Genomic DNA, 13,586 nt, shown 5'->3' with positions numbered 1-13,586 from the left:
TCATGAGGAGCCATGTTTGGGGTGCTTAGACAGGAGAAGGGTTTAGAGGTAGAGTCTGGGGCCCAGGAGCCCTGGGGCTCAGGGGTTTAAGTCCCCTAACTCACTGTAGGGCTTGTAAGTCACTTCTCTCTTGGTCTCAGCTTCCTCTGTCACAGGATTCCAAGAAAACAATTTTAAGACAAGTTTCTCACCACCTTTTTCGGGGGAAGCAGATCCTTAGATGTGCCCTCTGCCTACCCCCCCACACCCCTGCGGGCATCCTCACTGTGCCCAGTGGGTCCCTCTCTGGCTGGGTTGTGAAGGCCTGTGGCCCTGTGCTCAGTTGCAGCGGAAGCGACACATCGGGAATGACATCGTCGCTCTGGTCTTCCAGGATGAGAACACACCCTTTGTGCCCGACATGATCGCATCCAACTTCCTGCATGCCTACGTGGTGGTGCAGGCTGAGGGCAGGGGGCCCGACGGCCCCTTCTACAAGGTGGGTGATCTCGGGGCATCCCAGGGGCATCAGCCGCAGCATGGTCCTCTCTTGCTGTGAGGCTTCTCTGAGCCTCAGTTTTCCCACTGTAAACAGGGACTGTCTGGAGGACTCTGAGCCCCTCTTGCTCTGATGATGGAGAATTCCCATCCTGTTTCCTCTGTTCTACAAAGTTGCCTCCCTCAAAGAGGCTGGTTCCTGTCCTCAGCCTTCACCCTCCTCTGCCCTCACCTTTCCCAATGACTCCTGAGATACTCCACCCCTTACTACCACTCAAATTCAGGACCAAGCTTATTGCAGCTGAAATTCTGGGGTTCACTCACCCAACTGGTGGTTGTTGAACCTTCCAGCCCAGGGCTGACCCTGTGCCCAGCATGGGCAGGATAGGGAGGTGAATTAGGGGTTTCTGGCTGGTGTGGGGTCTCTGCAGGGACTGCTACCGTCCCTTCCAGGTCTCCGTCACTGCGAGAGACGACGTGCCCTTCTTCGGGCCCCCCCTCCCGGACCCAGCTGTGTTCAGGAAGGTGAGGGGTGGCCCCCAGTCCCAGTCATGGGCAGAGCAGGACTAAATGGGTGGGGGCCGAGGAGGGCACACATTCTGCCCAATGAGGTCCTGAACCCACGCTGTTCAAATGCCTACCCTGTGCCAGGGCATCCGGGCTCCCCTAGCCATGCAATTGGGGCCTGGGTTTTCTGTTCATCTTGATAAAAACGTGACCTTTACTTATAAAGTCACAGAACAAACTATATCATTGTTTTACATTTTTCATAGTAGACATTGTGGCCTTTCCTCATTTCTGTTACCTTTTTGACAATTATAATACTCTTCTAAAATGTTTAGGGAGGAGGCACACTTCAAGCCTTGGCTACAGCCTCCCCCTCAAGACAGGCAGTAGGGAACCCCAACTCAGCCCCTTACATTTGTGGGGTTTGCTTCCCCAAAGGGTGTCCTGCCCAGGCATAGGGGCCCCGCCCAGGAGCCTGGGCTGGGAAGTTGAGCCCAAGGAGGCACCCTTTGGGCGTGAGGAGGGCGACCCCTAGGCCCCAGCTGGGTGTGGCTCAGGAACCCCAGCCTCTGACTCCCTGGGGCTCAGCCTCCTGTCTCTGTTCACCTGACCTCCCTTTCTCCTCTCCTCCACGCTGGGGGCTCCCAGGGGCCTGAGTTCCAGGAATTTTTGCTGACAAAACTAATCAATGCTGAATATGCTTGCTACAAGGCAGAGAAGTTTGCCAAACTGGAGGTGAGGATGGGCTTTTGGGACTGAAACCCTCCTCCCAACCTAGAACTTGAGTCCTGCCCCTAGGGAGGGAAAAGTGCTGCTCAGGCTTTGGCCTTAGGGAGGACTGTCTGAGAGAGGACGATTTACAAGAGAGAAGAGGAGGGTCAAGGGAGAGGCGGGCATGCCCAGGGGTGTGTGAGGAATGCCCAGGCGGGGCTCAGTGTGGGCAGGCTAGCTCAAAGGCCGCCGTGCGGCATGTGGGGCCAGATCCTGGAGGGGCCTTGCGCAGCCCGAGCTGCGGAGGGCCCTGAGGAAACCTGGCCTAGGCTTCTGGGACCCAGGCCCACTTCCCACCCACTCAGGAAAGGTGGCCGGGATTAGAACGGTGGGACGAAGGGCTGATCCCTGGGCTCTCTCCTGACGGCTCCGGCCTGGCGCGCAGGAGCGGACACGGGCCGCCCTCCTGGAGACGCTCTATGAGGAACTACACATCCACAGCCAGTCCATGATGGGCCTGGGCGGCGACGAGGACAAGACGGAGAACGGCGGCGGTGGCGGTGGCTTCTTCGAGTCTTTCAAGGTGAAGAGCCGGTATCTACCTGGAGGGACCTCGCAGGGCTGGAGTCAGGGGCGGGGTTATGGGCAAGGCGTGGGGGTGTGGCTAGAGGCGGGTTCGCATTGGAGGTGGGCATGTTGGGGGCGTGGCTTGGGCTGGAGTCCGGGGCGGGGTTATGGAGGAGGCATGAGGGCGTGTCAGGGGCGGGCTTGCATTGGAGGCGGGTGTAGTAGGAGCCTGACTTGGGGGTCGAGTCATGGGTGGGGTTACGTATGAGGCGTGGGGGTGGGGTGAGGGCGTTGCTCGGGTGGGGTAGGGGGTGTGGCTAATAGACTCAGAAGTGAGTTTACAGCTTGGCAGCACGTATCTGGAGTCCAGACTGGTTATGGCAAGCTTCAGGGTGGACATAGGTTTTAAGGTGTGCTTTAAGGGTGGGGTGTGGTCTGTGCCTGGGAGAGAGCTTGCCGCTGGGAGGCTAGGATGGGGCTCTGGCTTGGGGAGGAGTTAATGCTGGGGCGGGGTCTACGCTTGGGGGCGGAGTCTGTCCGGGAGTTCAGTTGAATGTTGGAGCCTTCTAGGTGCCAACCAGCTGCTCTGGTGCTAAGGGTTGTGTCCCTTGCGTTAGCAGAAGAGAGGAGGAGGCCTCCGTCTTGCCTAAAGGAAAGAAACAGGTTCGGGAAGGAGTGTGTGAACAGAGTGGTCGTAGGAGAAGCAGCTGACCTGTGTGATTTTAGGCTGTATAACCCACTCTGGCTGTTTGGCTTAGCTAAAGCGTCACGTCCCTAGGTTCAGATCCCAGCTCTGGTACTTCACCAGACTACACATTCTCTGGGCCTCAGTTTCTTCATCTGTTGGTTAGGGTAATGGCAACTTACCTCATACAGAGGAATTATTTGTAAAGCAGATTAGTGTGAGAAAATTTCAAAAGCAAAATGCAAAACCCTGCCCGTCTACCTCAGCAACTATTGCACAAAATGAGAGGCAGGAGGGGGGAGTTCCTCTTCCCTGATAGGGCCTGGATCACCCCCCCAGGCTGCAGTTCCCGGCAGTGGCTTCTTTGTGCCATCTCCACCTGCGGGTATCCAGGTGTGCAGCCTCCGGGTGTCCAGCCAGGCCAGTTTGGCCTCACCCTCACTCCAGGGCACATCTCAAAGCTGGAGACATGGGTTTGCATAAGGAGGTTAGCTCAGCTGCCCAGGCCTGCTCGGGACTGAGGCAAACAGACTGTCTTTAAGAAAAAGGTCTGAAGAGATCCCTGCCTTTGCCACCAGAGACAGGGAACGAGTAGGGTGAACATGGGTTTAGGGTGTCTTCTTTGAGGGAAGGCTCCAGTGGTCCCGCATCTGGTGGGTGCTAGACCGTGGACCTGGATTAGGTCAAAGAATTTCCCAGAGGCAGCAGAGCCCACAGTTAAGGGCATGGGTTTGGCCTCTGCTTCAGTTTCTTCAAGTATAACATGGGCATGGGCATGGGGCCCACCTTGCCGAGAGGACTGAATGAGAGAGCCGATGTAAAGTACTTGGCCCATAGGAAGCCTTCAGTATAGATTGGCAGGAAAAAGGAAGGAAGAAAGGGAAGGAGGGAAGAAAAGAAAGAAGGCATGAATGCTCCGAGGGACCCTAAAAGGAAGAAACAGGTTTCTGGAGGGCTGTTTGCGTGCTTTTGGTCATGACCAGTATCTTCTGCAGTCCTTGCAACAACCACATGAGGCTCAGAGAGGGACAGTGGCTTGGTCACCCAAGGTCACCCAGCAAATTGGTAGCAGAGCTGAGGCACCAGCTGGCCCTGCCTTGTGTGGCCTCACAAAAAGGGACTTCCTGGGGTCACCCTGAGTGGCATTGGTGGGAAGGGACCAGGTGGCTGGGCTCCTGGGTTTCCTTGCAGGGGTGGGGCCTTAGGAAGCCCGTGCCTCTAGCCCTCCCAACCCACCTTCCCAGCGGGTGATCCGGAGCCGCAGCCAGTCCATGGACGCCATGGGACTAAGCAACAAGAAGCCCAGCACCGTGTCCACCAGCCATAGCGGGAGCTTCGCACCCAACAACCCCGACCTGGCCAAGGCGGCGGGAATAGTGAGTGCCCTCCCCAGGGGCCATGCGCTCTCCCCTGACCCGAGGCCTGGCCCCTCCTGCCCAGAGCGCCCATCCTGGGCTCTAGACTCGGTCTCCCCACTGGTTTCCCTGGGGGTCACATGCCCAGGCCATGGCACTGGAGCGCTGAGAGCCTGTAGCTCCCTCTCTCCTCCTTAGCCTCCCCTCCTCCTGGTCCTTTATTCCGGGGTGACTTCCTTGGGTCCACTCCAGGGCAGCCTCTGTATCCCGTTCCTTGTTGGGCACCTACTGTTTATCATGTGCTGGGAACTGGGCTGCTGTATAAGCACATATTGTCGGGCCTTGAGTTTCTGGGAGCACCTTCTGTGTGCCTGGCTCTGAGATGTTGGTGGGTGCCTCCTGGGTGTCAGGATGTGGGCTGCCATGTGGACATGTACTCTGTGAGCATCTACTGTGGGCCTGGCCCTGAGTTTCTGTGAGCACTACTGTGTGTCAGGTCCTGGGCTGCTGTGTAGACATCAACTCTGTAAGCACCTACTGTGTGCCCTGCCCTGGGCTGTTGTGTGAGAACCCACTACATGTCAGGTCCTGGACTGCTGAATGAGCCCCCGTGTTAGTGCATACTCACTGTGTGTCAGGATGTGAACTGCTGTGTGAGCACCAACTGTGAGCACCTACTTCCGTGTGCCAGGCCCAAGGCTGCTGTGAGCACCAGCTGTGCACCAGGGCCTCTGTGGTTGTGGCCACCTATTCTGTGTCAGGAATCAGCTTCTGTGTGATTCTCTAGCATCTGCCAGGCTCTGTGGGGTTCTGCCGTGGATACTGGGGGGTGTGAGGGGCTACTGGAGGGTAAGGCCTTCCACTGTGGACCTGGGTTGCTGGGCTGCCTGCACTGCACCTGCTCCCCGCCCCATCCGTCCATCGTCGTTCCATCCATCCATCCGTCCGTCCATCATTTATTGACTGTGCTGCATGCCCAGCCCTGTGCTCAGTGCTGTGAGGCTGTGCCATGTAGCAGGAGGGCCCTGTGCCCCAGTCTGGCCAGGGAAGCCAGGTGGGCCCTTTGCTGTCCAGCAGTCACCAAGCCCAGTCACTGGAGAAGCAGGCCCACCCTCCCCTCAGCCCAGTTGGACCAGCCACTCCCTGCTCCCCTGCTGGAGTGGCCCAGCCCCCTGTGGGTGGCCGTGGAGGGGCCCCGGGGACAGCGCCAGGCCAGCAGCACCCACCATGGCAGTAACCAGACCCATTTCTGTTTTTGTTTTTGCACAACTCTCCCCCCCTTCACGTTGTTTCCCTTTCCTTCTGCTCCCCTCCCTTTCCTTGTTCCCCGCTTCCCCCTGTCCTCCCCCTCCCTTGGCCTCTCCACCTTCTTGCCCCCTCTGGCACCTGCCTTCTTCCTCCCTTTCCTGCTCTTTCCCATTGTTGTCTCCCTCGTTCTTTCCGTTTTACCTCCCCATTCTTCCCACCTTGGTGTCTGCCTGCGTGTCACTCTGTGCCTTTCATATGCCCCCTCCCCTGCCCTGTGTGTCCCCATCTCTGCGTAACTGGCTTCTGGTCAATCTCCGTGCCTCTGTCCTCTGCATCTCTCCTTCCTTCCCCTGCCCTGTCTCTCTCGATCAACCCCACCCCACTCTCCTCTTTCTCCCTGTGTGTCTCCCCCTCCTGCCATCTCTCTCTCTCTGACTCTGTGTCTGTTTGTCTCTCTGCCCCGGCCCTCTGCTGCTTGCCAGTCATTGCTTATTCCTGGGAAAAGTACGAGTAGATTCGGACGCCGGGGCAGTGCCATAGGCATAGGAACCGTGGAAGAGGTTGTCATCCGCGGGGCCACCGGCTCTGGAGGCTGCCTGCACGCGCTGTTCTCTGCTCACTCTCAGGATGGAGGCCATATTGGGGACGTTGCCCCCCATTTCCCTGGGACAGGCCCAGGGCATGCAGGATGGTGTGCTGGCAGCTCTGATGGCACTCAGCATCTGCTTTGGGGCCTGGTACCTGCACCAGAGCCAGTGCCCCTCGCCAGGGGCTTCTGGCCCTGCCCTGGCCCCTGGGACCCTGACCCAGTCCCTTCCAGGATCTGGTACCCAAAAACCCTCTGCCCAACCACACGTCCCCCAGTATCGCCAGTTCTGCATGGAGTGCCACCCTTCTGCTCTGCCCTGACTCCCCCCCCACCGTGAACTGACCTGGTGGTTCCTGCCCCTCCACACACCCCTGGGGCCTGGCCTACTTTCCCTCTTCCCCAGAGAAGCTGGAGCATGCTTCTGGTGCCTGGGGCGTCCCACCCTAGGGATGTGTGCAGAAACCAGGGGGCAGAGAGGACTTGGCCCCCTCCCATCCTGGGCCAGAGAGGCTGCCAAGTCTCCTCAGGCCCCTGTCCTTCTGGACTAAGGTCCTGGGCCCAGCCCTGCTCTGTGATCTTGGGGGGCGGGGTGGGGGGCGGTCACGCTGTGCGTAAACTGGGAGGACTGTCTGTGGAAGTAGACATTTTCTTTTGTTCTTTTTTGCTCATGGCCTCTGCTTCAAGGCCTGGGGCAGGAAGCCCCAGGTGGCATGTGGGGTACAGCAGGGCTCCCAGGGCAGGCGCACTGAGCTGGGCCTCTCCCTGCAGTCACTGATTGTCCCTGGGAAGAGCCCCACGAGGAAGAAGCCGGGCCCCTTTGGCTCACGCCGCAGCAGCGCCATTGGCATCGAGAACATACAGGAGGTGCAGGAGAAAAGGTGGGTGGAGCAGGGTGGGGTGGCGGGGCACAGCGGGCAGGAGGGGGGACACACACCCTTCTGGCCCTTGTCCCCTACCAGTGACTGCTGTACCGTGAGGCTTCCACTGTGTGCCAGGCACCAGGGCCAGCTCATCACCTAACGTGAAATGTGTTCATCCCCTCAGCTGTTGTGCTTGCTCCCTGGGGGTCACGCCTTGGCTGTCAAGGTGCTGTAGGTCACAGGGCTCAGAGGCTTACCCAGGTCATACAGCCGGTGAGGGGCAGAGCTGGGATTTGCAGCCTAACCTGTGGAGGTCTATGAGTGCACCCGTGTGTGCAGGGTGTGGGCAGCGTGTTGTATGAGCAGCAGGGCAGCCCCTGGGAAGCAGAGGATAGTTGCTGGATGTGAATGCTGTCTTCACCACACTGGGGCTGTGTGGCCTTGAGTAAGTTACTGAACCTCTCTGAGCCTTACTAGCCCAATCTGAAAAATGAGGATAAGAACATAACCAATGGCAGGGGGGCCACTTTAAGGTGTGGTGCAGTGCATGTGAAGCAGTGTGGTGGGTGCACCGAGGCCTCAGGATTGGAGCTGTGCTGTCCTCACTGCCAGGAGAGCCCACAATCCTGGGAATCCTGGGTTCGAGTCTTGTCTCTGCCATGTCCTAGCTGTATGTCTCTGCCCGTCTCTGGGCTCCAGTTTCCTTATCCAAAGAGGGAACAATGATAACCCCCCTGTATCATCCCTGGGGATCAGTGTCCTGTCTTATGTAATGTGCTCCAGCATCACCTGCCCTCCCCGGGGCCAGGCCAGCCCAGGAGCTTCAGGGACTGCCCTGGGGCCAGGCCCGGAGGATATAGGGCACAGGGGTGAGTTGGGTGCCCGTGACCTCCTCTCACCACCTGGGCCTCATTCTACCCTTGGTGCTAGGCCCAGTGCTGAATCCCCCTGCTGCCCCCGTGTGCCCTGCAGGGAGAGCCCCCCGGCTGGCCAGAAGACCCCAGACAGCGGGCACGTCTCACAGGAGCCCAGGTCGGAGAACTCATCCACTCAGAGCTCCCCAGAGATGCCCACGACCAAGAACAGGTTGGGGCTTGGGGCACACCCGCCACTCATCCTTTCCAGCCCCTGCCCAGACCTGGGGCTGCCCAGGGGCATTGACAGTACCACACTAGGGTGTCAGGGAGAACTGGGCACCTTCTCTGATCATCCTTTGACACACACCCACTTGCAGGTCCCATGCAAAGCTCTAGAATAGTGGTGAACTGAGCATACATGGCCCCCACCTTGTGGAGGTGACAGTCCAGTGTGCCACAAGCTAATCAGCTATTTCTAGATAGTGATTATAGCAGGAAAGCAAAGCAGGGGGATGCAATGAGGAATGAGTGGGTTGGGGGTTAGATGGGTGTTCAGGAAAACATCTACAAAGGGGTGAGCTTTGAACTGAGAGCAAAGTGAAGAGTCAGCCCTGCTAGGACTGACATGGCAGAGGGAAGGTGCCAGGTAAGAAGCACCGCAAGTGCAAAGGCCCTGAGGCATGCTTAAAGGATAGAAAAGGGTGGTATGGACAGAGCCAAGTGGTGAGGGGCAGGCCCAGGCAGACATCGTGCAGGGTGACAGTGCGGATGAGGTCAGAGAGGTAGGCAGGGCCTAGGTCATGGCTTCGAGGCTGTGTGAGATCTTTGGGTTTATCCTAAGTGTAACCAGGAGCCTTTGGAAGATCTTAGGTAAGGGAAATGGTGCTTTAAAAAACTGACTATGGTTGCCACGTGGCCGGAAGGAGGCAGGATCAGGAATGGAAGCAGGGAGGCCAGTGGGGAGTCTCTGTGCTGCCTGGGGGAGTCGAGAGGACTCAGCCCAGGCAGAAGAGTCAGGCAGGTGAACAGAGAAGTGGAAAAGGACGACAGGGTCAGGAAGAGAAAAGGCATGCAGGACCTAGAGCAGGGAGGATTGCTCCTACCTCCAGAGGAGGAATCAGGGAAGGCTTCCTTGAGTAGGAGGCCCTCGGCTGATTTTTCAAAGACTTTGCTGTTTGGGATTTGAGGGAAGGAGTGAGACTCCAGGCAAGAGACACAAAGGCCCTGAGCAGGGGACAAAACGATAATAGGGCTAAGCTGTGCACCTGGAAGGCCTAGATCCCAGCCACCGTTCTCTCACCTACGGCTGCACGTCGCGCTCCCTGCCTCGGTGTCTCCTCATCTGTAAGACAGGTCTAAAAGTGATAGCAATGAGATAACTCACATGAAAGCACTTAAAATAGTGCCTGGCACAGAGCTAACATACACTGGATGATAGGATTATTGTTAATAGTTACTGTTATTGAACACCAAGCCAAGGAAATGAGACTTTGTCTGGGGCAGTGGGGGGTCATGAGAGGCTTTTGAGCAGGGGAAGGACGTCCACATACCAGGAAGTACAGTGGCAGAGGGGAGACTCAGAGGCTCAGGAACCTGTGACGGGGCCACAGAGGGGCTTGGCTGGCTATAGGCTGGGCCTCCCTGGGCTAGGAGGGCAGGGGACGGGGGTCTTGGCACAGCAGGTGCCCGAAGTGGGTGCTGGCTGACAGGATGCCGTGTGTGGCAGAGCGGAGACAGCAGCCCAGAGCACCGAAGTGCTGAAGGACTTCTCTCGCTCCTCGTCCAGTGCCAGCAGCTTCGCCAGCGTGGTGGAGACGGAGGGTGTGGATGGGGACGATACAGGCCTGGTAAGAGGCCCAGGAATGGCCTTGAGGGGCGCTCTGTGCTCCCTGGCGATGCTCTGGATAGAAGAATGAGTCTGGGTGTAGCTGAGATGGGATGAAGACTCCCCTTCCCCTGCTCTGAAGCCTTCCCAGTGCCCCCCACAGAGCCTGCTCTCTGAGACCACAGAAGAGCTAGTCTCTCTCTCTTCCTCTGTCCCCAGCCTCATCTCTTACAACTCTATCCATTCTGCACCCCTTTGCATCCCCCAGATGTACCAGGCCTACTCCACCTCTGGGCCTTTGCACTTGTCCTTTCTTCAGGCTGGAGCACATTACCTACCTCCTCCTTTCCCTTTGTCTGACTGACCCCTACTCATCCTTCTCCACTCAGCCGCATATCACCTCCTCCTGAATGCCTTCCCTGATTTTCTAGTACCAGGGTAGGTTAGGAGGGCCTCCTTTCTGTTCTCACTGGCCCCTGGGCTTTGCCCTTAGCACCCTTTTGTCATTCTTCAACAGACCTGTCGTGGGCACCTCTTCTTTGACAGGTCCTGCTCCAGCTGCGGCAGGCCCAGCAGGGGACAGTGGAGACCCAGGCTCTGCCTGATGGGACTTAGGGACTAAAATTATAATAATCTCTTCGTAGCCTGTCTCACCTCCTAGACTGAGCTCCCTGAGGGCAGGGACCTTGCCTGATTTCCCTTGGTGGCCTGGCCCAGGAGAACATCAACAGATGTTTGTTGAATGAATGAATGGGAGTGCATGGTGGTGCCTGGGTCTGTACCTCATCCCATTCTGTCCTCCTGGGGTCTCCGTGGGGCAGACATTGCTGGGCCCCCATCCTCTTTACAGCAGGCAAGGGTAGAGGGCTGGGATGGAGGCTGGGAAGGGGAGGGGAGGCAAGCCGGGGCCATGGACCAGGGCTGATTCCCTCTTCCTCTCCTCTCCCTGTCCCCAGGAGAGCATCTCGTCCTCCGGGACGCCCCACAAGCGGGACTCCTTCATCTATAGCACATGGCTGGAGGACAGTGTCAGCACTACCAGTGGGGGCAGTTCCCCAGGTACCAGGGCAGGGCCAGCTTCCCCCACCAAGCAGTGCCATTCTTGGAGCTGGAGGGGACAGGGCTGGGCACAGAGGTTGAAACCACTTCCCGTACCTCAAGTGGTCGGCGTGTAATGGGACTGCTCCTGACTTCGGGGACATTGGGTGGAGTTGTTCTCCAGCCTGGGATGGTTGGGTGCCTTCTGAAAGCTCCTGGAGGGTGAGGGCAGGGTATGAAAGGGAGTTAAGGGGGGACTTCCCCAAGGGAGGGACTCGGCAGCGTTGGGGAGCATCTGTGCCGACCTCCCATCCATGCCCCCGTCTCCCTGGTGCCTCCCCGTGGCCAGTGAGGTGGCTCCCTCCTGCCCCCCTTCCCAGGCCCCTCACGGTCACCCCACCCAGACGCCAGCAAGTCGGGGGACCCTGCGTGTCCGGAGATCAAGATCCAGCTGGAAGCATCTTCACAGCACTCGCCGCAGCTGGTACACGCACGGCCGGGGGACTGGCCAGGGCAGGGATGGGCAGCCTGGAGGCTGGCCCTGGGGAGGCCTCCCCTGGGAGGGAGGTTAGCCACCAGGGGAGTGTCAAGGGGACCAGGGCTGGGGCTGAACCAAGAGGTCCCCCAGGCCAGAAGGGGTTGGGTTCACCTGGCCTGGGCGGTGTCAGTGACCTCTGCCTGCCTGTGTCTCCCACCCTACATTGTCATCTGTCCTGTCACCTGCCTCACCACCATCCTCTCTGCAGGGCTGTTAGCCAGGCTCCCCCTCTGAAGGTGAAACTGAGCAGGTCAGACCCAGCCCTTAGTGCCTGTTTGGTGGGGAGAGGGTGGGAGTGGGCAGGGGGCTGGGCCGACTCCTCCCTGTCCCTCTGTCATCTCTGTCTGATACATACATCTCTTGGTGTCTGAGTTTGAATCCTCTGCCGCTCAGATGCTAGGCGACTCAGGCAGGTCATTGGCCCCTCTCTGGGCCTCAGTTTCCCTATCTGTGCAGTGGGGCTAATAAATGCTGCCTCACCTTCTGCCCATGAATTGCTGGGTTTGATGGGAGCCTGAAAGGGACTTGGGAGTTGCTGGGAGGGAGGGGCCTGGGGGTTCCCAGTGGGATGGAGAGACCCAGAGCCTGAACTCCCAGGGGTGAGCCCCTCCTACTGCTGTCTCCTGCTTCGTGGAATCTCCATCGCCCTTTACCATGCAGATGAGGCCGCAGAAGCACAAGGTGAAGATGCTGTGTCAAATCCAGGCAGATGGGACCTCTGCCCCCAAGGCCAGCCCCAGCCTGCAGGCTGCCCCTGCCTCCCAGCCCTCCCCTGAGCCTGCCCATCTGGGCTATCTCTGCAGGGCAGAGCCATCCAGACCTGGGAGTGGGGAAGCTGCTGGCATCATCCTCACCCCCCAGGCTGGGGCAGGGAGTGATCAGTTGAAGCAGGACTCCAGGCCTGGCTTGCCCTGACCCTGGGCCCTTTTATCACACATGCATGTCCCTCTGGCCTCAGGGGACGCAACACAAGAGGAGGAGGCTGAGATATCTCAGTACCTACAGAGCGACTGTGGAGGTGGTGGGATGTGAGATGTGGTGGAATGAGCACTGGGCTTGGAGTCCTGAGTCCTGGCTTCCCATTAGGATTCTGCTGTGTGACTCTGGGCAAGTCACTCTCCCTCTCTGGGTACCTCTGCTACAAATGGACAAGACTATTTCAGAGGTCACTGAAGACTGTGATTCCCATGCCCCTGCCCCAGAATGAGGATTATACTCCTAGGGGCCTCCCCTCATCCTACCCTGCTTCTTGGGGTCCCTGGAGCCCTAGGTGGGCTGCAGGGCAGGGAGCTGGCTGTGCCCATTGTCCCTCCTGGACCCTCAAGCTGTACTGCAGATCTGCCAATGCCCTGTCTACTGCCTCCCCGTGGCAGACAAGTGACCCTCTTGGCGGGGGAGGGGCCTGCCTAGCTCCTCAGCCAGCACCCACCCTAACCCCTGCCACCCCATGCTCTCGGCACTCCCAGCCGAGGGGTCTCAGCCGGCCTAGATTTATGGGCCTTGCCTTCCTGTGCCCCCAGCGCCCATGGAGGGGCAGCCAGGCACAGCTGCTGTGAGTCCACATTCTTGCGTGTGTCTGTCCACACTTTTTAGGCGCCATGCCAAAGGCCGGCCTTCTGGCCCCAACACCCATTTTGGAAGCCCCTGTGGCCGTGTGTGTGTCAGTAACAGTTGTACAAAATAAATTCTATTTATCGCTATTGTACCCTGAGTTGGGCCTGGCTTTGCACGAACCCTGCCCGGGTGGACCCCAGAGGGATCTCAGTGGTGCCAATGTGGTCTGCAGAGCTAGTCCTCCCCGCCTCATCGGAGCTGCTGGGTCCAAGGGCACCTCCAAGGTCAAACCACAGGCTTCGTGACCTCTAGGGGTGGCTCCCTCCCTCCACCCTGTTCCCCTTTTCCACAGCGGGAAGAACAGGGATCTGTTTGCCCTCTGGCAGACCTAGGTTTGAGTCCTGGCATCATCTCTTACTAGCTGGTGGCATTGAGAAACTTACTAGCTTCTCTGAGCTGCAGTGTCCACTTGTGTAAAATGGGAGCATTAGTACCTCTTCCAAGGGTTTGTTACGAGCATTCATTGAGCTGGTGCGTTTCAGACACCTAGCAGCTTCTGCCAGACGGTGCACCATCAGCCTGCTTCTTTCCTTTTTAATGCTCAGCGAAGCCTAAGAAGCTCTCCTATGTGGTCACCAGGGGGCGCCGAAGGAGCGCTTACCCCGACTATGGGGGCAGGGAGATGACGTGAGTCTGTCCAGCTGCCCGAAGGTGCTCACAGTGCAGGGCAGTTACGACACAGGGTGCTGAGTGACCGGGGTGCACAAGCAGGGGC

The 13,586-nt window shown here is 58.5% G+C and overlaps 1 protein-coding gene across 31 annotated transcripts in view; it reads left to right on the top strand.

Moving 5' to 3' along the window:
* Positions 1–12,962, top strand: part of RAP1GAP (RAP1 GTPase activating protein) — a 62,254-nt gene extending 49,292 nt beyond the window's left edge. For 11 of the 31 annotated variants that reach the window (XM_073233352.1, XM_037000025.2, XM_037000026.2 and 8 more), the window contains 13 exons: positions 323–478; positions 931–1,002; positions 1,633–1,719; positions 2,141–2,278; positions 4,192–4,323; positions 6,033–6,287; positions 6,908–7,017; positions 7,930–8,085; positions 9,583–9,703; positions 10,638–10,740; positions 11,069–11,203; positions 11,466–11,507; positions 11,918–12,962. In XM_073233352.1, coding sequence (XP_073089453.1) covers positions 323–478; positions 931–1,002; positions 1,633–1,719; positions 2,141–2,278; positions 4,192–4,323; positions 6,033–6,287; positions 6,908–7,017; positions 7,930–8,085; positions 9,583–9,703; positions 10,638–10,740; positions 11,069–11,203; positions 11,466–11,491 — 1,491 coding nt within the window. In that variant the 3' untranslated portion in view covers positions 11,492–11,507; positions 11,918–12,962. Of the gene's footprint in view, positions 1–322; positions 479–930; positions 1,003–1,632; positions 1,720–2,140; positions 2,279–4,191; positions 4,324–6,032; positions 6,288–6,907; positions 7,018–7,929; positions 8,086–9,565; positions 9,704–10,637; positions 10,741–11,068; positions 11,204–11,465; positions 11,508–11,917 lie in introns of those variants that run through there. The other 20 variants (XM_017651153.3, XM_037000021.2, XM_017651155.3 and 17 more) reach the window with 18 other exon arrangements.
* Positions 12,963–13,586: the final 624 nt, after the last annotated feature.

Source organism: Manis javanica, chromosome 4, assembly GCF_040802235.1.
Source record: "Manis javanica isolate MJ-LG chromosome 4, MJ_LKY, whole genome shotgun sequence".
In the NCBI taxonomy this organism is placed as follows: Eukaryota; Metazoa; Chordata; class Mammalia; order Pholidota; family Manidae; genus Manis; species Manis javanica.
The sequence above is the reverse complement of the archived record's forward strand: the minus strand, read 5'-3'. Positions and strand labels throughout refer to the sequence as shown.